The 23,980-nt window shown below is 44.0% G+C and overlaps 3 protein-coding genes across 3 annotated transcripts in view; 2 read left to right on the top strand and 1 right to left on the bottom strand.

Moving 5' to 3' along the window:
* Positions 1-8,280, top strand: part of LOC136768197 (zinc finger protein 214-like) — an 11,240-nt gene extending 2,960 nt beyond the window's left edge. The window contains exons 2-3 of the mRNA XM_066722273.1: positions 3,978-4,135; positions 5,441-8,280. Coding sequence (XP_066578370.1) covers positions 5,635-6,807 — 1,173 coding nt within the window. The 5' untranslated portion in view covers positions 3,978-4,135; positions 5,441-5,634 and the 3' untranslated portion in view covers positions 6,808-8,280. The remainder of the gene's footprint in view (positions 1-3,977; positions 4,136-5,440) is intronic.
* The window catches only part of LOC136768187 (zinc finger protein 391-like), a 142,617-nt gene that overhangs the window by 35,741 nt on the left and 82,896 nt on the right, over positions 1-23,980 (bottom strand). The gene's annotated exons all lie outside the window — the stretch shown is intronic.
* On the top strand, positions 11,762-18,323 carry LOC136768050 (GTPase IMAP family member 8-like). The gene is made up of 4 exons (XM_066722105.1): positions 11,762-11,792; positions 14,857-16,260; positions 16,701-18,056; positions 18,286-18,323. Exons 1-4 carry the CDS (start codon positions 11,762-11,764, stop codon positions 18,321-18,323), a joined length of 2,829 nt encoding a protein of 942 aa, XP_066578202.1.

Raw genomic sequence — 23,980 nt, 5'->3', positions numbered from 1 at the left:
CCATTGTAGTCTATGGGCATTCAGTTTTGTCGTTCGTTTTATTCTGTCCCTTTATTTTACAGAAACATCTCTTTTACAAAAAGCAAATTGCTATTAAGTACGGGTTTGTAATGTGTGATATTGTCTGATATTTCGTCAACATTGCTGAATGATTCATTTTGATCGTGTGAACGTTTACCTTTTCAGAGATCAGTGCTATTTTGAAAATGGATATATTGTGTTTTGATATAAATCAGGAATGTCAAATGTCCTGTTTTGGGCGGAAAAAAAACGTTTTTAGCATTGGATTACAAGACATAACTCGTTTTAGATTAAACTTTGTATACTAAATGAAAAGGGTACCCTCTAGGGCAGGGATGGAGTGGAGTGCCCAAAGTCTGCTTTGTGAAAAAGTGCCAATGATAAATTAGAGATATAAAAGTTTATACAGGGGCTAAACGGCATGTATATATATAATGTTGTAATTAAGTTATTAAGCAAACTGGAATATTAAAAAAAAAAAAAAAAAAATATGGACAGATAGATCCCACCCACCCATCCACTACCTGCATCCACTGCCAACCTCCCCCACCTTGAACCCACCCCTTCATCCCTCTGTGGTCTGGAGAGCAAGTGCAGCTCCAGTCTGCTAATGGGAGTCTGGTGCGGAGTATGAAGCTGAATGAAGCGAGGCACATATTCTTCCCAAAAAAGATTATGAATATGCAGGTTCCATTTTTGCTCACAGATTATTGTCAGTTTACAAATATAAAAAGCAATAGTAATAGCACTTCACTGGCTCAATCATTTTTGGAATATGTCCCTTTTTATTTTGGACAATGAGAATCTTTAATCCTCATTCAAATTAAATCAATCAATCTTAATTGTATATAGTGGAACACCATGTCAAAGCATGTCACAACATCAAATAATAATGAATACATCATTTAAATGTTGCAGTATTGCTACAGTGCAGTCAAATGCATGAATCACATTTCATCACACATTAAGTTTGAGGATTATAATGCTAAAATACATGTACAAACCCCATTGAATCTACAATCTACCTCCAAAACAAAGTCCCACAGAGTCTCCTATTGCCCTGCCGTTACAAGTAGACGTTTGTTCATTTGGCTGCATTAGTAACCCTTCCATATTGTTTTGCATTATGTTTGCACTTGCACTCAGTCATTACCAGTGCACCTTTGTTGTTTTCAATGTATATTTAATTAATATCTACTGCTTTTACATTTTGTAAAATAACTAAAACTGGTAGATTAATATACATTATGTGGCACGTTTTAAGACAAAAATAATGCAGTGGTATCAATCTACCATGAGTATGAGTGTGCACAAATGTACTCTACACATCAAAGGCATAATTTACTTATTTTTGAGAATTTTACAGCTCTGCGTTGCCAACTTTATGAAGTTTTTAAATGGTCGGAGTGCTAAATATGAATGTGTGGCCATTTCTCCATGTGATAGATACCGGAAAACAAAATGCTTTCCCCCGCTGTTCAACAGACACGTCCATTTCTGACACAATGAATCGCAACAGCACATACTTATAGTTTCTGTCATCTTCCTCCTGCTCCCAGAGCAGCATAATAAACAACATCATAACATTAACATCTCGTCCGTGAAGTGCAGATTTCCGCAGTTCTGCTTAGATCTGCGCAGCTCCACCAATGGGAGCGGAGGATTGTGCAGTTCTGCGCATAACTGCGAAAATCTGCACATAACAACCCGACCTAAAACATGAGCATTCAGACAATAACGTGGCGCAGCTCAATGACTTGGGGGCGGCGCCGTCACTGCCAAATACACTGCCTGGTTTTCGGAAGTGCCAATCAGGTGAGATAATTGAGGGGCGGGCTGACAAAAAAACCTGCATAGTCGCTGACTTGGTTTTTAAACCTACCTGTATGATGTTCAGGGAAGAGAACTGTACGAGACTTTTGTCAAGAAAGTTGGCCACAAAGTTGTCGAGTTTGTCAAGTTTGGGGTCCCAATCAAAGCTCAGTTTAGGGGCCCCTCCACCTCTACCTGTCATGACAATGACAAGTGAGTCACCACACACACCAGTGTCTGCCACAATCCTGTGACATTATAGGGGTTGGCTAGAGAATCGACAGTGCACTCGAACTAAAGTTAAAATGTCACCTTCTATCTAAAACTTCTTCACTACGATGTCACACGATTGACTGAAGCTGGCAGAGCTACGGTGGCTCAAATGTGTCTTGAGGCTGAATTAAATGACTGTTTGTAAATAGACGTGCCGATGCGGAGAACGCTGACAGGATCGTGGAATTCAGGGACTTTGTTCCACTATTCTGAAAAAGTAGGAGTTTTCAGTTCTTTTGTTCAACCATACAGTAGAACTAGTTACTATACAAAATAAAGGTAGTATCAATACATATTTATAAATACACAACACAAACCGAATAAAATAAAGATTTAAAAGATGGATATGCAAATTACATTGCAAATTGTTTAATTGTTATGAAGTTTCAACTTACAATCCCGACTTTAAAAGGAACATTTGAAATACACTTTTTAGATTCAAATATATATATTAAACAACTATGTATAAATTAATGTTTCAATGTTGTTGTTTTTAAGTGTTACAAATGCGTGTGATTTCAGTAATGACATGCTCTGTGAAGAGGTAGCCACAGAGCGCTTTACAGACTGGTAAACATGCATTACATTACATTACATAATTTTTCATTTAGCAGACGCTCTTATCCAGGGCGACTTACATTTGTACCCATTTATACAGCTGGGCATTTTACTGGAGCAATCTAAGTGAAGTACCTTGCTCAAGGGGTACGACAGCACTGCCCCACCCAGGAATTGGTATATATATATATATATATAGTATAAAAAAAGTAAAGTATAAAAAATACTCACTGTACACTTTGCTGAATCCAACTTTTTGGTACATTGAATTGGGTATAAATAAGTCTGGAGGACAGTATACATTTTCGATTAGTACAATGTGATCTGCAACCCGTTCCTCACTAAAACAAAAGTATGCAGAGCAGAATATTCAGTTTTGTTTTTAAAGCCCCTGTGACTGAAGTCTCTCTGAAGCTGCAGTGTCAGTCGCAGCACCAGTGAGGGTCAGACAGGCAGCAGGTGGTGAATTTTGTTTAGGTGACACAGTTAAGACCAAATAAATGCTTTAGTAATAAAGGAAAGTGGAACTTTGTAAAAAGCCTACATTGTAATAAAATTAATGCAATTGTTCTTATAGTTTGTAAAATATAGTATGCACACAATACAAAAGAGAGGGTCCCACTCCACCAGTGTCTGATGCCAACACTGTGTTTGGAACCAAACAAATATGTTTTAACAGTAACTGGTATCAGAAATTCAGCAGGTCATTCAGCAACTTGTTAACACCCAGATTATAAAAATGTTTTTTATTACATTCTCTTGGTATTAAATCATTTATACTTCAAATTAAATACTTCATTTCTAGAGTGTAAGGAATAAAATGGTCTGAAACTGGATACAACCCACCCTGAGTGTTATACTGATTCACAGAGAGTGGACACATTTGGCTGAGGGCAGGGGGTCTCTGGTATCAATAGCATAACAAAGGGTTAATGAGGAGATGGTCTGACTACCAGTCTTGCATCAATAGCAGATCAAAAGCTATTGATAAAGATGAGTGAGGAGACAGCCTGTCTATTATGCTGTGGGGAGGGTGAGTTAATCCCTTCTGAGAGGGGAGGGGAACCAGAGTCGTTACCCTGCAATGTGGGAGAGCGGGTTTTGGCTCCATTGTCACTTTGTGTACTAATGGACAGCTGCCATTGGACACTCTGGTGGGGGGGTCACTGTGAAAGGTGGAGCTGGACAGGGGTTCAACTCATAAAAGCTGACTTGTTCATCAGGTCTGTGTATCAGGTTTGCTTTGCTGTACCCAGTGTACCTGTATACTGTGCTCTATATTCTGGACTCACATTGAACCTGAATTGTCTCAGTTCCAGTCACGTCTACAGGAGGTTCCAGCGGCGGACAAAAAGGGCGAACGTTGGAAACGGGGATCCTACATTCTCTGAAATTGCGGTTCATCAAAAAGGACACTGCGCCCCAGTACTACACTTCTATTTGACGAACCAGGAAAACACGAAGCATCTCTGTAAGTATAAGTTTACATTGTTTGCACCTTAAACACTGCAGGGAAAGAATTATGACAAGAACCCAAACTGAGGTCTCTTCCGCAGTGCTAAGGGAGCAATAAGGGACAGACAACTTAAAGTCTGACCTGTGTGTGTATATATTCAGCAATGTAGAAAAACTATTTGGGTGCAATTGTGATTAATCTGAGAAGACTGGGATAAATAATATAGAGAGAAGTGGGTAGTGTATTCAAGACTAAATTCATGAGAATCCTCCTGTAGCTGCGCAGTACATAGTGTTACCTGTTTATCGATAAACCTATAATCCACCATGATCAAGGTTAAACAGGTGGTGTGTTTGTAGGGGAACTGGATTTGTTAAAAAGTACCAGCTGGGAATCCCACTCTTTAGGTATGTTGTATAATTGCTGTGATATACTGGGAACCTGCAAGGATGTTGTGGGCCATTGATTATGCAGCAAAGCACTGCAAAGCAGGATCCTCTGGATCAGTTGTAGGGGAATCACATCCCATAAAGTGGCTCGAGGCAACATGTAAGGAAAGGAATGAGACGTGTAAAAACAAGAAGGTCAGACATGATATTGTCTTCCAGGCCTTGCTGCAGGGACAAACAGAGTTAAAATGCCATTTGGCAGCTTCAGAGAGTGCAGACAGCACAGGGAAGCAATAGGATGTTTGATATAAAAGAATGGAGAAATGGAGAGTGAACTAGCAGCAGGAAGAGCCGAACAGCATGTTATTGCAGAAAATACTAGCAAACTATGAGCACTGATAACAGGAGTCTAGGAAAGCAACTGGAAAAATGCCAGGGTGCATTTGAGATGCTTTGGGGCAAATGTGCAAAGGATCCACAGCTTTTAGGGAAATGTGCTGTAAGTGAGAGTCCCTTGAAAAACAAATTGGAAAACCTCTGAGCTTCCAATTGCCAGAGGATAGTGATGAGGACAGTGAGCAGCAAGTGCAGGGGTGTCATAAATCACATTGAACCTGAATTGTCTTAGTTACAGTCACTTTTACAATATGTTCCATTGTCACGGTGGCTTTGCCATACAAACACCAACATCAGAATTCGCCCATCACTGTAACTTTACCCTTTTCCTTAATGTCTTTTCATATACGAGTGCCAATCTGTGCTCTCCCTGTCTGACTTCATACATGCTCCCAGTTTATATGCTGACTGGACACTTTATTAGCACTTCTGAACGATGTTCTGATATAATGACTGGTGTAGGAATCGCATGAACTGTGTGAGTTTTCAGAGCTGCTGTTCTCACTATTGCTCTCCTGTGTCGTCTCTCCCCCAGGAGCTTTAGAGGCCAGCGCTCTCGCTGACTCTGGGGAAAGGGCTCCCACTGAGCAGCAGCACTGGGAGCAGGAGTGGGGCTCCAGTCTGAGGCAGGACACAGAGCCCACACCTACTGAAGACAACCAGGGGCTGAGTGAGCAGCCCAGGAGCAGACAGAGTGAGGAGCAGCTCAGGGGACAGGAGTCTGGCCACATGGCAGAGCCACACACTGAGGGGTCGACACAGGGACTTGGGGCACTGGGATCTGACAACGCAGGGTCAAAGGTCATGGTAAAGGTCATAAAGAGTGACCCTGAACTGGACTGCACCCACACTGCGGATCTCTGCAGTACCCAGTCTCTGGGATCTGAGTGTGGACCCAGTGCAGCTGGTGCTGAGCCGGGCTCTCCCAGAACACATTGTGGACCCAGTCTGCTGTCTGATCACATCAAAACAGAGGACGACACACTGGAGTGTGTTTACAAAGTGGAGCCAAGAACACAGACTGCCTTCAGAGACGCACTCAGTCATCTCAAAATTGAGAATATTACAGACAGCGCCTGGGACCTGTGGCCTGAGCTCCCTGTAGCTGGACAGTGTGACCCGGGGCCTGAGGTCCCTGTAGCTGGACAGTGTAAGCCAGAGCCTGCTGCCTTGAGGACGGGGCTAAGTGGGGGGAGTGAAAGTGCTGCGAGTGGGGAGAGACCATACTGCTGTGCCCAGTGTGGGAAGGGCTTCTCTCGGGCAGCTAGCCTCAACACACACCAGCGCATTCACACAGGAGAGAAACCATACTGCTGTGCCCAGTGTGGGAAGGGCTTCTCTAATGTATGTAACCTCAACACACACCAGTGCATTCACACAGGAAAGCGACCGTACTGCTGTGCCCAGTGTGGGAAGGGCTTCTCTCAGGCAGAATACCTCAACAAACACCAGCGTATTCACACAGGAGAGAGACCGCACTGCTGTGCCCAGTGTGGGAAGGGCTTCTCTCAGGCATCTCACCTCAACAGACACCAGCGCATTCACACAGGAGAGAGACCGTACTGCTGTGCCCAGTGTGGAAAGGGCTTCTCTACTGCATCTGACCTCAACATGCACCAGCGCATTCACACAGGAGAGAGACCGTACTCCTGTGTCCAGTGTGGGAAGGGCTTCTCTCATGCAGCTCATCTCAACACACACCAGCGCATTCACACAGGGGAAAAACCGTACTGCTGTGTCCAGTGTGGGAAGGGCTTCTCTCATGCAGCTACCCTCAACAGACACCAGCGCATTCACACAGGAGAGCGACCATACTGCTGTGTCCAGTGTGGGAAGGGCTTCTCTCGGGCAGAACACCTCAACAGACACCAGCTCATTCACAAGGGAGAGAGACGGTACTGATGTCCCATTGTGGGAAGAGCTTATCTGATGCATCTAGCCTCATGAGACAACAGCACGTTCACACGGGAGAGAGACCTTTCTGCTGTGCCCAGTGTGGGAAGGGCTTCACTGATGAATCTAGTCTCCCGCGACACCAGCGCATTCACAGAGGATAGACATGTTTTGATCAGTGGCAAGAATTCCTGATTAAATCCATTCTGATTTCATGTTGTAACACAATGCAATGTGGAAAAGTACATGGTGGGGGTGAATACTTTTGAGAGCCACTGTACTTTCCCCGAGAACACAGCAACAGCCGAACGTCACAATGGAACGATTATTGTTATGATTTTTTGTAATTTTTCTGTCCATTTTTTTTTTGGATGTCATTTTTCTTCTTGTACAGCCTTTTTTAATTTTGTTGACTAGGTTGTCCCACATGTTAATTCTATATGATACAGGTTTCTCATGTGTGCGAGATAAGTACTAAAACAGACCTAATTCACCAATAGTAAACAGAAGTATATTATTTTTATTTCTTGGCAGACGCCCTTATCCAGGGTGACTTACAACATCAGTGCAAAAATACAGAAGTACAAGGCATTAATACAAATTAGATAAAACAATTCAAGATAATACATTTTACAAATTCCAATTTACACAAGTACAGTAAGAGACTCCCTACATCCTGGACAGTGAAAGGTAAGTGCTGTCAAGATGTAGGGTTACAGACGAGGGCTACGGGAAAGGGAGCAAAGGAGCAAACAATCAAGAATGCGAGAAGCTTAATAAAACTGAAGTGCTATCTAATGGGGATTAAAAGGAGTCCGCTTTTTGATCTGTGCTGTATTAGTGATCTAGAAGAATTGGTCAATCAGCCCATGAGAGAGATGGTGTGCAGCCAAAACCTAGGAGAGTTGAGACATTGGAGCAGGACAGCATAGAGAACTGCTGGGTTACAGTAGGTCGTAACCGCAGAAAAGGGCACAACCCCTAGAGACACCAAGAGCTAGAATTGCCCAACAAGTTCCAACTGCTGGACACCGAGTTGGACATTGACAGCTCAGAGAGTGATGGGGGCAGTTGAGCACCAGAGCACCATGGTGCCCACTCCCCCCCCAGAAGGAGGTAGTTATAGTAGGAAACTCAATTCTTAGAGGTGTAGATCACACAGTGTGTTCTAGTGACAAGGAGACCCGCATGGTATCTTGCCTGCCTGGTGCTCAGGTTGCAGATCTCCCTAAACTAGTAGACGGGCTACTGGCCAAAGTCGGGGGGAATCCACTGGTCATGGTCCACATTGGAACCAATGACATACGAAAAGGTAGGACAGAGGTTCTGCATGACAAATTTAAAGAGTTGGGAACAAAATATATTTTATTTCTGTAAATGTAAAATACTTTCAAAATTGTAATACTTGTGATTAAAAGTTGTAAAATCAATTCTAAAAATCAAATCTTAACGTGATTTAAAATAAACCGAAATATACATGAACTCAAAGTATAATTGTGCATTAAATCAATTAAACAAACTTGTGAATAAATGTCAAACTGCCAACAAAACAATTAAACAAGAGTCAAATGCATTGAAATTAACTAAAAATGCACCAGATAAAAAGAAAATTAAGTATTAAAATAAAAACCAAACAATCTGATGCATTTAAAATTAAAATTATAACAGTCAGTGCATTTGACAAGGATAAAAAAAAACAACCAAACAAGTGTTTAAAATAAACACATTTCATTAAAATGAATTAAAATTCATTTTTAGAAGACAATGTTTAATCAGTAAAAGAATAAAAGATCTCAGACTAGGGCTCCAGCAGGGGGAGATGGCCATCCCCGGAGGTGGGGTCCCATCACGGGATCCAAAGCCTCCAGATCTCGAAGATGCCAGTTCTTGAAGGCTTCCTCCTTGCCCCTCTGATGGACCTCCAGATTGACATAGTATCTAAATAGGACCATGCCCCCCCGCACGATGACGACTGGGTCCAGCTCCTGCTTGTTGAACAAACGGATGTTCCGTCCCTCCCACAGGGCCCGTTTCACTGCGCAGACGACACGCCACCAGCACCTCAAGGTTGAAGATGTAATTGCCTTGGCCGGAGTTAGGAACAAAATTAAGGAGCAGAACCTTCATGGTAGTTTTCTCTGAAATACTTCCGGTACCACTTGCATGGCCAGGGAGATGGGCAGAGATTAGAAAGTTTAACACATGGTTGAAAGCTTGGTGTAGGGAAGAGGGTTTAGGTTTATGGAGCATTGGTCTTTCTTCTGGGATAGTTGGGACCTGTACAAACTGGACAGTCTAAACAGAGAAAATTGAGAGTCTTTTAAACTAGGGACAAGGGGGGCAGGGAGCTCTGACAATGGGAGATGGTCCTCTTTCCTTAGAGGAACAAGGGAAACTGCTAGTAGAAAAGTCCTGAAATGTTTGTACCTCAATGCCAGGAGTATAAGGAACAAGATGTTAGACTTGGAAGCCACAGTGCTGTGTGTGACTATGATGTTGTAGGAGTGACAGAAACATGGCTTACAGAAAATGGGGATGAATACAAGTTGGAAGGATACACACCGTTTAGGAGAGACAGACAAAATCAAAGAGGGGGTGGGGTAGCATTATATGTGAAAAATGACATTGAGGCAGAAGAACTAAAATTAGATCCCAGTAACAGAACAGAATCTTTGTGGGTGAAACTTTTGAACAAAAGATCTGCAGGATTAGTGGTAGGAGTGTTACAGACCACCAAACTCAGATATTCAGAAAGATGTTGCATCCAGTGTAATCAGGACTGCATGTAGCAAGGATGTGGCTGTTATAATGGGGGATTCCAATTTCCCAAACAGACTGGGAAAATCAAGTTATAGAAATGGATGAGATAGTAAATGATTGCTTTCTCACTCAATTTGTCAGGGAACCAACCAGGGAGAGTGCATGTATTGACTTGATATTTTCAAATGAAAAAAATAGAGGCCGAGGGGGCAAACTGTATAGTTAGATTTGAGGCATTCTTTAAAAAAAACAAGGTCCAAGTCTAAAACTTGGGTCTACAATTTTAGAAAAGCAAATCTTGAAGGTATGAGATGGCACATAGAAGAGGTAGACTGGAGCACATTGGATACAGAGTCAGTTGAAAATGGATGGGTATATTTTAAGAATATAATACTTGAGGCTCAGGAACAATTTATACCAAAAGCAAATTGAGGACTGAAAAACACTGGCCAAAATGGTTTAATAGAGGTATGCAAAAAAAATAGAGAAACAAAATATTGTATAGCGCATACAAAAGGGACAGAGACTAAACAAAATACTGCAAAGAGATCTTAAGAAAGGGATCAGGAAAGCAAAGAGGGAAATGGAAAGAAACAGCTCTTGGAGCTAAAAGTAATGCAAAGAGCTTTTTTCAATATTACAACAGCAAGCGGTCAATAAAGGAGGAAGTGAAACAGATAAAAGGCAAAAATGGAGGTATCTTGGAAAATGAACAAGATGTGGCAAATGTTCTAAATCAGTATTTCAGAGGTTTTTACAATAGAAAAAACAGATGGCATGCCACAGGTTATCAGTCAGTCCAGTCAAATCCTAAGAGAGATCAGGATAAATGAGGAGGAGGTACTAAAGGGACGAGCAGAATTAAAAACCAACAAATCGCCTGGGCCAGATGGGATATTTCCAACAGTACTTTATAAATTTATAGGCCGCTAACACAAATATTCCAAATGACACTTAGAACTTGTGCCAACTGACTGGAAGACAGCAAATGTCATACCAATCCACAAGAAAGAGGACAAAACTGAGCCAGGAAATTACAGACCAATCAGTCTCACCTGCATCACTTGTAAAATGTTGGAAAAAATGATTAGACAGAAAATAGAGGAGCATCTTAATGAAAACCATATTCTTGGAGATAGTCAACATGGGTTTAGACGAAGCAGATCATGTCTTACTAATTAATTAGAATTTTTTGAACACGCAACTGCAGCTGTAGATCAGGTGAAAGCATACAGTGAGGGAAAAAAGTATTTGATCCCCTGCTGATTTTGTACGTTTGCCCTCTGACAAAGAAATGATCAGTCTATAATTTTTATGGTAGGTGTATTTTAACAGTGAGAGACATTTCAAAAAAGTTATACATTGATTTGCATGTTAATGAGGGAAATAAGTATTTGATCCCCTATCAATCAGCAAGATTTCTGGCTCCCAGGTGTCTTTTATACAGGTAACGAGCTGCGATTAGGAGCACTCTCTTAAAGGGAGTGTTCCTAATCTTGGCTCGTTACCTGTATAAAAGACACCTGTCCACAGAAGCAATCAATCAATCAATCAGATTCCAAACTCTCCACCATGGCCAAGACCAAAGAGCTGTCCAAGGATGTCAGGGACAAGATTGTAGACCTACACAAGGCTGGAATGGGCTACAAGACCATCACCAAGCAGCTTGGTGAGAAGGTGACAACAGTTGGTGCGATTATTCACAAATGGAAGAAACACAAAATAACTGTCAGTCTCCCTCGGTCTGGGGCTCCATGCAAGATCTCACCTCGTGGAGTTTCAATGATCATGAGAATGGTGAGGAATCAGCCCATAACTACACGGGAGGATCTTGTTAATGATCTCAAGGCAGCTGGGACCATAGTCACCAAGAACACAATTGGTAACGCTACGCCGTGAAGGACTGAAATCCTGCAGCGCCCGCAAGGTCCCCCTGCTCAAGAAAGCACATGTACAGGCCCGTCTGAAGTTTGCCAACATCTGAATGATTCAGAGGAGAACTGGGTGAAAGTGTTGTGGTCAGATGAGACCAAAATCAAGCTCTTTGGCATCAACACAACTCGCCGTGTTTGGAGGAGGAGGAATGCTGCCTATGACCCCAAGAACACCATCCCCACCATCAAACATGGAGGTGGAAACATTATGCGTTGGGGGTGTTTTTCTGCTAAGGGGACACGACAACTGCACGGCATTAAAAGGGAAAATGGACGGGGACATGTACCATCAAATCTTGGGTGAGAACCTCCTTCCCTTAGCCAGTGCATTGAAAATGGGTCGTGGATGGGTATTCCAGCATGACAATGACCCATTGTCTATAAAATTAGACTGATCATTTCTTTGTCAGTGGGCAAACATACAAAATCAGCAGGGGATCACACTTTTTTTCCTCACTGTACCCCCAATTCACACCTAACAGGCCACACCTGGCTCCTCCTGCAACAGAATTCCTGCTAGTCCTTGACTAAATCTTTCTACAACTGGTTTACATTCACCAACTCAGCAACTGAACTGAATTGACTTCAAATTTAGGCAAACTTAAAACAAAATGAGCAATGATAAGACTGGTCTGAAACTAGTCAAACAAAAAGATGACATCTGTATGGCAGCATATGTTGCTCCAAAATGTGTACATCTCTTTCTGCATTAATGGTGCCCTCACAGATGTGCAAGTTACCCATGCCATGGGCACTGACATACCCCCATACCATGACAGATGCTGGCTTTTGGACCTGACACTGATAACAGCTTGGATGGTCCTTTTTTTCTTTGGCCCGGAGAACACGACGGCTGTTTTGTCCAAATACTATTTGATATGTTGACTCGTCGGACTACAAAACACGATTCCACTGTGCTACTGTCCATCTCAGATGAGACCGAGCCCAGAGAAGTCAGTGGCACTTCTGGACAGTGTTGATGTATGGCTTCTGCTTTGCATAGTAAAGCCTTAACTTGCATCTGTGGATGCAGCGGCGAATGGTGTTGACTGACAAAGGTTTACCAAAGTATTCACAAGCCCATGTCAGGGTATCCATTACAGACTCATGACGGGTTTTAAGACAATGACGTCTGAGTGATCAGAGATCACGCGCATTCAGAAGTGGTTTTCGGCCTTTACGCACAGAGATTTGACCTGATTCCTTGAATCTTTTAATTATATTGTGCACTGTAGAAGGTGAAATGCCCAAAATCCTACAGATTTGTCTTTGGGGAATGTTGTTCTCAAAGTTTCACATCACCTTCTTATTTCAACTTGTCACATCGGTATTAGTCCTAAATTACCCCTGTCCCAACTTGTATATGTATATACCCTGTGAGAAGGATGTGTTTGTCAAGTTCAGCACAGGTCTTCCTGCCAGTGCACCCAGGGAACACCCGCTCAGATTCTCGCTCTGAACAGTGATGGTGTCACACCAACAGGGGTTGACAGGCCTGGATTCTGGATCTCAGTGCAGCTGAAGCTATATGGTCGTATGTGATGCATCCTAGTACCTGTAAACATATGTATGTGTGGCAGCTATGACATCACCACTGGCTGCAGCATCAACCATGGCTGCTGTGACGTCACCGCTGGCTGTGGCATAAACAATGGCTGCTGTGACATCACCGCTGACTGCGGCATAAACAATGGCTGCTGTGACATCACCGCTGGCTGCAGCATTGCCACTGAAACTCTGCGGGAGCCACACAATCATTTCATGACCACAGAGAAGCATCCCGACCATTTCCAAACATCTGGTTATAATAATAAAAACAACACTAATACTGTTGGGTTGGTAGCAGCACAAGTATTTGTTGTTTATTGTTAATATACATATTGGAGAGATGGTTGTCATTTTACAGTTACGAGATAATTAAGAGAAATTTAGTTCTGAGACCTTACAAAAATAGTGTATCAACACTCATTCAGTGTCTTATTGTTTTCAATGTGTTAAATTCAGCAAATAAATAGAAACTTTGCATTAAAATGTGGAAACTTGAACACTCACCTAATTTAAAGAGGTTCATTCTAATTAATTTACCGTTTTCTTTTTATTGTTGCCTAAAGGCCACCGCACACCGTAGCGTCATGTTGCATCGGTCTGGTGTGCTGTGCCTTAAATGACGATTTACAATAAACAGATTCTACCCACCTCTCAGTAAGAAAGTGAAAGTGCTGCTGTGAGGGAGGACTTTGCTCCTGTTCCTCCTGGGAGAGGGAGAGAGAGAGTAACTTTTCAGTATGAAGAAAAAAGAGTCTGAAAAGAAAAAGAGAGAGTATCTTCATTTTTTTGGAGGAATGGAAGTCCTTCAACAGCTGATCTGAGAGAGAGGGAGAGAGAGAGATGGCGAGCAGAGGTGGGTCCTCCTCCCTTGGTACTGCTCTGTGTTTCTGTCCTCTGTGTCCCTCAGGAGAGACTGTCCCTCTGTCCTCCCATCCCCAAGTTAAAGTGTCCGCTGTGCAGGAGCTCAGAGTCCCACTGAGAGAGTTATTAGAGGGACTGAGACACAGCTGATGGGCAAACTGTCTGACTGGAGTGACTGTAGGGAGGGAGAGAGAGAGGGAGAGCGGGGAGATAGGGCAGAGCGGCGAGAGTGGGCAGAGAGACAGTGTCATTATTCATTATTAGCAGTAGTCATGTTCGTGCCTGTTGTGACTGAGACTCTGTTATTAGTGTGATGTCATTAGAGAGAGACAGAGGCATTATTATTATTATCACTGTTTTCTGTGAAGGAGAGAGAAGCAGAGACAGAGAGCTTGAGTGGGATAGAGAGGGAGGATAGAGAGAGAAAAAAAATTGAGAGAAAAAACAATGAGAAGAAGAAGAAAGGGAGAGAGTAGGAGAAAGAGGGAGGGAAATATGGAGGGAAAGAGGGGTAGAGAGATGGTGGAGTAAGATAAAGGGAAGGAGGATGAGAGGAGGGAAGGAGATTTGGGAAAGGAGGAGGCAGGGGGGAGGAAGTTGTCTATACTGTAACAGGCAGGATGAAGGATGGAGGGAAGAGGAAGGAAAGGGAGAGAGGGACTGGGACAGAGGAAGGGAGAGTGAAAGGGAGACGGAGTGGGGGGAGGATATGGGTGGAGAAGTAGGAAGAGAAGAGGGGAAAATGTGGAAGAGGGAGGGAGGGAGAGAAAGTGATGATAAAATCTTTACAGTGGACATACATTGATGATGATGATAATAATAAAGTAAAAATAAAGAATTAAGTAGAAAAGATGAGAGAAGAAGGGAGGGGGGGATGAGTGTGGGAGAGGGAGGGATGGAGGGAGAGGCAGTGGGACTGAAGAGGGATATAAACTGTGTTGTTTCTCTCTGACAGGGGGGAGACAGGCTGCTTCCCCTGAGACACAGCGTCTCTCAGAGCTGAGGATTGTGCTGCTGGGGTGGAGAGGAGTGACTGGGAAGAGTTCATCAGGAAACACCATCCTGGGCAGAGAGGCATTTAAGACTGGAGATGGGACTGAGACAGTGACTGAGCAGAGTGAGAAGAGCCAGGGTGAAGTGGCCGGGAGGCAGGTCACTGTGGTCGACACACCAGGCTGGTGGACTGATTCTGTACAGGAGACTCCAGAGCAGGTTAAACTGGAGATTGTGCGCAGCGTGTCTCTGTGCCCCCCGGGACCCCACGCTCTCCTCCTGCTCATTCCTGTGTGGGACTCATTCACAGAAAGAGAGAGGAGAGCAGTGCAGGAACACCTGGAGCTCCTCAGTGAGAGAGTCTGGAGACACACTATAGTGCTGTTCACCTGGGGGGATGGACTGAGAGACACAACCATTGAGCAGCACATTGAGAGAGGAGGGGAGGAGCTCCAGCGGCTTGTGGAGAAATGTGGGAACAGGTATCATGTTCTCAACAACAGCAACAGGGGCGACGGCACTCAGGTCACAGAGCTGCTGGACAAGATAGACGAGATGGTGGCAGGACACTGGGGCTGGCACTTCACTACTGAGACATACCAGGAGATGGAAGAGAGGATCAGACAGAGAGAGGAGGAGGAGAAACGGAGGGATAAAGAGAGGGCAAGAGAGAGAGAGCATGAGATCAGCGAGAAAGAGGAGATGAAGAAAGAGATAGATGAGTTAAATAAGCAGTGTAAGGAAACAGAGAGAGAGATTGAAATGCTGAAACAGAAGGATGAAGAGAGGGAGAGAGAGATTGAAGACCTGAAACAGAGGTATGAGCAGAGAGAGGAAGAGAGGGAGAGGGAGATGATAAAGAAGGATGAAATGAGAGAGAGAGAGGTGGCAGAGCTGAAACAAAGATTAAGGGAGGGAGAGAGAGAGATGGATAAAGAGAGAGTGGAGATGAGAGAGATGGATGAGGAGAGAAAGAATGAGATGGAGGCAATTACAATGGGCTATGGAGAGAAAGAGAGAGAGAGGGAAGAGGAGCTGAAAGAGATGGATGAACAACAAGAGAGAAAGATAGGAGAGCTGACACAGAGATTAGGGGAGAGAGAAAGAGAGATGGATCAGATCAGAAAGGAGTGTGAGGTGAAGGAGAGAGAGAGGGAAGAGGAGCTGAAGGAGAAGTATAGAGAGAGGGAGAGAGGGAGAGAGGAGGAGCTGAAACAGAGGATGGAGGATGAGTGGAGCAGGAGAGAAGAGGAGCTGAAGGAGAAGATGAGAAAGACACTGAAGGAAAAGGAGCTGGAGAAAGAGACAGAGGAATCCACACTGCCTGTCAAGAGGAGGTGCAGCCTGGAGATCAACCCTCCCAAGAGTGAGTCTGATTAATGCTGTATCACTGACTCTGATCTCACTGGCTCTCCTCTCAGTCTGTATCACTGACTCTCTGATCTCACTGGCTCTCCTCTCAGTCTGTATCACTGACTCTCTGATCTCACTGGCTCTCCTCTCAGTCTGTATCACTGACTCTGATCTCACTGGCTCTCCTCTCAGTCTGTATCACTGACTCTGATCTCACTGACTCTCCTCTCAGTCTGTATCACTGATTCTCTGATCTCACTGGCTCTTCTAATTTGATGCGTCATTATTGTGCTGTTTGTTGTCTTGATATTTCCTCCCAACTACAGACAGTATCCCAGTCTGGCTCATTGCCGCTCTACTGCAGTGACACACTCAGCCCATTCTCAGCAGTGTGTCTGTGCCGTGTTGTTGTCTCAGCTCTGACTGTGTGTTGTGTGTTGTGTTGTGTTGCAGTGAGTGGAGGTGCCGCTCCAGAGAGAAGCCCAGGAGAGACTCCCAGTCCAGACGCCCCAGCGCCTCCCAGTTCCCCTGAGCTGAGGCTGGTGCTGCTGGGGAGGACTGGGGCTGGGAAGAGCGCGGCAGGAAACACCATCCTGGGCCAAGAGGAGTTTCCCTCTGAAGCCAGCAGCTCTGCAGTGACACAGGAGAGCGCCAAGAGAAGAGGACGCGTGGCTGGGAGACCGGTGGCTGTGGTGGACACACCAGACTGGTTCCAAACACCACTCTCTCAGGGGGATATGAGACGGGACGTGGGGCTCTGTATCAACCTGTCTGCCCCGGGACCCCACGTTTTCCTCCTGGTGACCCCGCTGGGCCGATCCACAGGGAAAGAGAGGAGGACGCTGGAGAGGGTGCGGGAGATCTTCGGGGAGGGGGCTGCGGGGCGCACCGTGCTCCTCTTCACCCACGCCGACCAGCTGAACGGAAAGAGCGTCCAGGAGTTTGTGGAGACGGGCGGTGAGGAGCTCCGGTGGCTGGTGGAGAAGTGCGGGAACAGGTACCACGCTCTGGACAACAAGAGCAGGGGCGACGGCACTCAGGTCACACAGCTCCTGGCCAAAATCCAGGAGGTGGTGGCAGGAAACAATGGCAGCCACTACAGCAACCAGATGTACCAGGAGGCAGAGTCCCGGATCAGACAGAGGCAAGAGCAGATCCTGAGGGACAGAGAGGAGAGGAAACAGAGGGAAGAGGAAGGGCTGAGGGAGAAGCAGCAGAAGGAAGTGCACAACTGCCTCCGCAGGATGGAAGGGGAGCTCCAGCAGCGAGAGGAGAAGATCAGAGCGCTGGAGGAGCGGATAGCAGAGCTGGAGGAGAGGCTGAGGGAGGAGAGGGATGAGGAGAGGAGGAGAGCGCTGGAGGAGGAGCTGAGGAGAGAGCGAGAGCAGAGAGAGAGGCTGGAGAAAGAGAGGGAGGCGCTGAGGGAGGAGCGGGAGAGGGAGAGCAGAGAGGTGGAGGAGAGACACAGGAGGGAGATAGAGGAGCTCAGGCGGCGCTATGAGGGACAGGCCAGAGACGAGGCAGAGAGGCGGATGGACTCGGTGAGGCAGGGTGCCAGCGCAGCAGCAGTGGCCCTGGGAGCAGCTGTAGGGGCCGCAGTGGGGGCCACAGCAGGAGCCCTGATTGGACCACGAGCAGCAGCAGCAGGAAGTGCTATAGGAGCTGTAGTGGGAGGAGCCAGAGTAGCAATGAGGAGTGACGAGAGAGTAGGAGAGAAACAGAGGGATGAAGAAGAGGAGGAGACAGAGAGAGAGGGAGCCACACTGCCAGTGAGGAAGAGACACAGTTATGATCTGATCCCACCCAGCAGTAAGTCAGTGTGGTCAGATTAACAGCAGATACACAACAGCACTGAGGCCTCTTACTGACTACAGCACACTGACACACAGCTCTACTACACCCCTGACTGTGTCACTACAGCACACTGACACACAGCTCCACTACACCCCTGACTGTGTCACTACAGCACACTGACGCACAGCTCCACTACACCCCTTACAAACTCTCTCTCTCTCTCTTTCTCTCTCTCTCTCTGCAGTGTCTGGACCAGAGGACCCTGTCCTGGAGGAGCCCTGAGCCCCAGTGTGCTCTGTACAGCCATAGGGACTGACAGCTGTGCTGAAGGGGCTGTGGGACTAGGGCTCCTGAGTGCGACACCCTGCTCTGAGCTCACACTGCGGGGCTCATGTGGACACCCTGCTCTAAATATTTAAATCTTCAATCTCTGACTTGTCACTTTAAAGTCATCACTCATGGGAGCAGCTCTGACACTGTACTGAGAGAGGTTGAATGTGTGTCTGCGTTGCTCATGTGGACACCATGCTCTGAGCTCACACTTCGGGGCTCATGTGGACATCACTGGGTTAAACCCAATTTCAATGCAGCTCATGGACTCTCTCATATGGACATCCTTTCAGCCAGGAGATGAAGCAGACTGTCCCTCACTGGACTGCCACCATGACACAGACTTGAATCTTTTCATCACACTTCACCACCATCCTGCCAAAAGGTAAGTACACCCCTGTAGTCCTCTAATACAGCTGAGTATGAATTATGTTTGTATATTCATTATCACCCACCGTCAGTCTGTGAAATGGCCATTGGCTTTAACACACACACAGTGTATTGCAGAGGTCATTTTACAAAGAATTAGGGGTGTTAGGTTAACCCAAAAAAGTCAGCAATATTGATACAAAAATTGATATTTAGAGTTACTTTTGTTTGACATACAATGACTTACAATGTTTTATTATCTTCGCAACCCTCAAAAACATCAGCATCTCCCTGCGACGGGTGATGGCAACACAAGATAACGGTGAAAAGTCAAACTAAAACAAAAATGTGTTATAAAATGTGTGTATATATGGTTAGCCAGGTATACAAAATATAAACTAAAAAATATATGTTAATGTACAATATTTAACTATATTTGTCCCTGTGAAATGTCCAATTAGATCGCATAGAAGATGTGCCTCTGTGTTTTGTGTGCTGTGACCCTGTAGTTTTCTCACAGTAACTATTAATTTGCCTGCATTCTTTCCAATTAATTATGAGAACCTGTTCCTTTCTAACTTCTCTGTTACTCCCTTTAGTTTATCAGCAACTTACATTCTCTACTTGTTTCTTATTAAAGTTGAATTGCTTTAGAACTATCTTTGTTATTGGCAAATGACCTTTCAATGTAGCTGGCAAATTAGAGGATAATAATTATTAATGAGTAATAATTGTAATAATATTGATGAGATGGGTAGGCTTATTTTAGAATGCCAATGAAATTACTGGCATAGTTATTTTGATGACCAATCAGGCACTATTTGTAAAATACCAAACCCAGAATATGTCCCAGAATGGATATATAAGCTTTGTACTTCCTTGAAACGTTTGGAAAAACAATATTATAGTTCTTGTGTGTGCCAAATAGGTCTTTTTCATTTTTAGTACATTTTTAGTACATTCACCAATAGGTCTATGGTTTCATAATTGAATATGAATGTGTATAGTTGTAGTCATATTGTGTAGAGTTACAGTTGGGATGTTGGGAAAATAGTGTTCAACACACTTTAAAGACATGTTATTGTCATGTATAGTTAAACACAGAAGAACTTACTTCATACAATGGTAAATTACTTTTGGAAAATAGTGTTAATACTTGTTAAGACCACTACTGTATACACACGTACACTAGAGTTTCATACGGGAAATATACGTTAGTTTTTTCAATTATTATTTTTTTCTTCCTGAAGCATCGCAACAATTTAAACAGGAAACAGGAGTTGAAATAACATCAGCTTTTCGCAAAACAAATCCTTGAACGGTTCTAAATAGCGACACTTTGATGAATAGGGCCTCATTTACAAGAGGTGGGAATATTTACCAATCTCACGATTCGATTTTGAATAATCCTCATGTCAATGCAATAAACCTTTGAATCTATCAAAGCAAAATATTTACATAACACTTGATTTTAAAATAAAATAATAATAACCTTCAGTAAATTGAATATACCCCACTCTTAGCAATACGCACCTAAATCAAACATACAGGTCAGATCCTACTGAGAGGAACGGGACAGCCCAGGTCACTACTTACATCCAGGAATGTACTGCAGTGTGTTACTACTACACAGCAATGCAGAACAGTAAACATTTAGTAACAAGTAAATACAACAAATACACTTCCACAAAAAATAGTAGCATGTGAAAACAATGTATTTTATTACTCAAATTAGTCTTATTTCTCTTTGCAAAAATAAAAAGGGAGCAAATCAAAGCCTGATAAAGCACAGGCGAAATAAAGATTTAAAACAGGCCAACAACAATAATATTGTAATGACCACAAAACAAGAAAGTAAACAGAGACTTGTGTATCGTTGGCGAATACGCGGTTTATTCTTTGCACGTGTAAATAACACAGACTACCGCAGAGTCCTTGACCTCATTCCGGCGCTTATCAAGACGCATCTCTTCCCACAGCACTTGTAATATTAGTCCTCTATCCCTGCTAGATGCACTTCAGCTTATTATGCTCCTCGCGTTCTTGATTGTTCTCCTCTTGCTCCCTTTCCCGCAGCCCTCGTCTGTGACCCGACATCCTTACAGCACTTAGCTTTCACTGTCCAGGATGTAGGAAGTCTCTTACTGTACTTTACTGTACATTGTAAATTGGAATCTGTAAAATGTATTATCTTGAATTGCTATGTTTTATCTAGTTTAATTTGTATTAATTGATGCCTTGTACTTCTGTATGTTTGCACTTTGTTTGCACTTATGTTGTAAGTCGCCCTGGATAAGAGCGTCCGCCAAGAAATAAAAATAATAATAACACAGACTACTGTCGGCCGCAGTCCACGCCAGGACAGCAAGTAGGAACAGCGAACACGCTCTTCTTTGGGAAAAGACGCAACCAGGTCTCCACACCGCATTAATCCCGCACACCTCTCGGTTCCCAGTTCTGGATCGCTCTGCCCTTCCCAACAACACACCCGTATTCACCACCTCCTGTTACAGCACACCCTGTCCCCCCCAGCGCCAACCAACCAGCCCACCCTGTCCCCCCCAGCGCCAAACAACCATAAGCATGCATTGCCAGCGCACACTGTATGCGCAGCCACCATTGGCAGGCGCCCGGGGGACAGACAGGCAGCCGTTTCGCGCCTCATAATTGTAGTGGAGTAAAAGTAAAAGTAGGCACAAATAATAAATACTTAAGTGGAGCACAAATACTCGTAAAACGTACTTTGTTACTTTACACCCCTGCATGCCACTACTTTATCAGATCCACTGGGGTATTACAGGATTTGCACTTCACTGTATTTTTGCACTTTGTTTGCACTTATGTTGTAAGTCGCCCTGGATAAGGCCGTCTGCCAAGAAATAAAAATAATAAATAATAATTAAACAACTCAACAGCTTGTCAGGAGTAACTGTCAGTGTCTACACTTTTTCACTGTTGCCTGTTATTATTGTCACGGGCGGGCATGACGGACTTATTTAATGCACTTATTAGTTATGTAATTTTCTTCACTTTATTATTATTATTTTATATTTTATGCACTTGTGACTCACTGGTTGTTCATTTATAACGAAGCTTTGCTTCCCTTGTGCTTATTTTGGGTGTTTTTTTTAATTATATTTAATTTAATTGGGTGATTGGGTTGTTTCTTTGTCTGTTGCACGCCACCGATCCACATTCCCACATGGACTTACCTGGACATGAATCCTGATTGTTTTCACCTGCACCTTTGTTTCCTATAAAGGCTGGGGGTTTTGCTCATTTGAGAGGGACGGACTGAGACAGATACAGCCCACACGGAGTGCAGCGCAGGGACCCCAATGAACGCACAGGCTGGGGGGGGTAAAGCAGGCGACTTTTATTTTTAATTTAATTGGCATGACGTCCGACCAGGACAAGTTACAGTTGAAATAAAATACGTTTTACGATTCATCATACAGTAACAGCAGCTACACTGTAAATGCTGACAAACGTCCCTAATCACATTGTGTGTGTGTTGTCTTTTTAATTTATTGGTTTGGTTTATTACCTTCCTTTTTCTTCACTTATCAGTTGTATTTTCACTATGATTGTAACTGTTTTTTGTATGTTCCTTTCATTGAGCATGTTTGGATTCACTGTGCACATTCCAACACACCTCTCCTCGCGGGACGACCTCCTCCAGAGCAATCAAACCCCCTTCACCTCCCTGCTCCGGACCGAGCACTTGGCTGCTTTTAAAGCCAGTCTGCATTTTGAAAGGGGCAGAGCCAGGAATAGAGAAGGCAGGAGGCTAGGACCCAGCAACAAAGCCTGAGCCTGTAGGATCAGCGGCATGGCTGGAGCGATCCGCAGGATTGGACTGATGGATGGAGTGCATATAAGTGGAGTGTCCCGACGGATCTTCTCAGGAACGCATTGAATGTCTTCTGTATGCTGCCGGGTCGGAGTCTTGCCCTGTTCACCTGCAAAAATAACTTCACCACACTAGAGTTGCCTGGGTATTAAAGGCAGTTTGAAAGGGGGGTTTAAACCTGTAACTACGCGGGGGACGTGGACTTCGTGCCCCATCCCTCTGTATTGTTGGCCATGTATAACAAACTGTTTTACAACAGTTACTGGTGTTCGTGCTGCGTGTATCTGGGATTGTCTACCAAAACTGTGTAGACAGAGAGATTATTCCTGCTTTCTTATGTGAGTCATGCCAATAAAGCTCCTTTGAATTGAATTGAGGCGGGGGGGGGGGGGTTAGCGAGTCCCCCCCTTCTCATGTTAAAGTAAACGCAGTGGTGTAGTTGTGGTACTCTCTCGCTGCCAGTGCCACATACACCTTACTTAATTTTGGACAGTATGTAGGTGTCACTTGTTAAGATCAAGTTCTCTGCACTTTTAGGGAGAGAACGTAATTGTACTAATTATGTAACCAAATGTAAACAAAGTAATCTGTACATGTGCAATTTCCCTCCTGCATCAATGACAAGGGTGGTTTGCCATCTCAATGCTGATTGTTTTAGCACTAGTAAGAAGGATATTTTTGTTCAATTGCAAGTTCTCTGCTTTTGTCCATCACGCTGCAGTCATGCAAGTGTTTTATTTTATCATGGTCTAATATGCACCGTGTGCTTTGTTGTGAGGGAAGGGTATTTCTGCAATATAAGTTTCATACAAGCAAATCGCTTAACATTTCATTTTTGAACGAATAGCCATAATTTGTTAAAATTAGCTAATATTGCTAGGAAGTCAGGTCATCAACTCGGCAGCTAAGTTATGTTATGTTAGCAACGTATAGGCTACTCTTTTCAAAAGCAGGTAAGAAGATTCTAGCAAAGTATGAGGGAAGAGGAGTTACAATTCTGTTTTTACTTTCAGCTAGACATGCGGCACACACTGTTTGACTTCGGCATTGCTCATTATGGTAGTATTTATTAATCTCAATTCTCCAATAAAGCGGTCTTTTCAAATGTAATTGTGGTTTGTAAATTTTAAGTGCAAACTCAAATAACATCACAGAGGACACAAATGGTTTAATTCTTGTATTGGTCGCTGGTTGTCAATGAGTTCATTTGGTGTGCTGAAGTGCGGCCCAGTGGCTTGTGGGGCATGGAGTCCTTAGGGATGGGCTGTTACAGATGTATTAGGGAACACATTGATGTCAGAGATTAGAAATGAAAAGACAGAGATATTCAGAGCTTCTTTGCAAAGAGTCAGTCTACTGAGGGCATCTCCTCTCTTGTGTGTACAAC

The sequence above is a fragment of the Amia ocellicauda genome, chromosome 14, assembly GCF_036373705.1.
Source record: "Amia ocellicauda isolate fAmiCal2 chromosome 14, fAmiCal2.hap1, whole genome shotgun sequence".
NCBI classification, from domain to species: Eukaryota; Metazoa; Chordata; class Actinopteri; order Amiiformes; family Amiidae; genus Amia; species Amia ocellicauda.
This window is presented reverse-complemented; position numbering and strand designations above follow the sequence as displayed.

What these genes read in the sequence shown, in the direction of transcription:
- LOC136768050 (XM_066722105.1), top strand. Translation starts at nt 11,762, where the DNA reads ATGGACGGGGACATGTACCATCAAATCTTGG. An exon ending in CATGTACCATCAAATCTTGG is followed by an intron (nt 11,793 to 14,856) that starts GTGAGAACCTCC and finishes TCTCTCTGACAG; the next exon opens with GGGGGAGACAGGCTGCTTCC. An exon ending in TGATCTGATCCCACCCAGCA is followed by an intron (nt 18,057 to 18,285) that starts GTAAGTCAGTGT and finishes CTCTCTCTGCAG; the next exon opens with TGTCTGGACCAGAGGACCCT.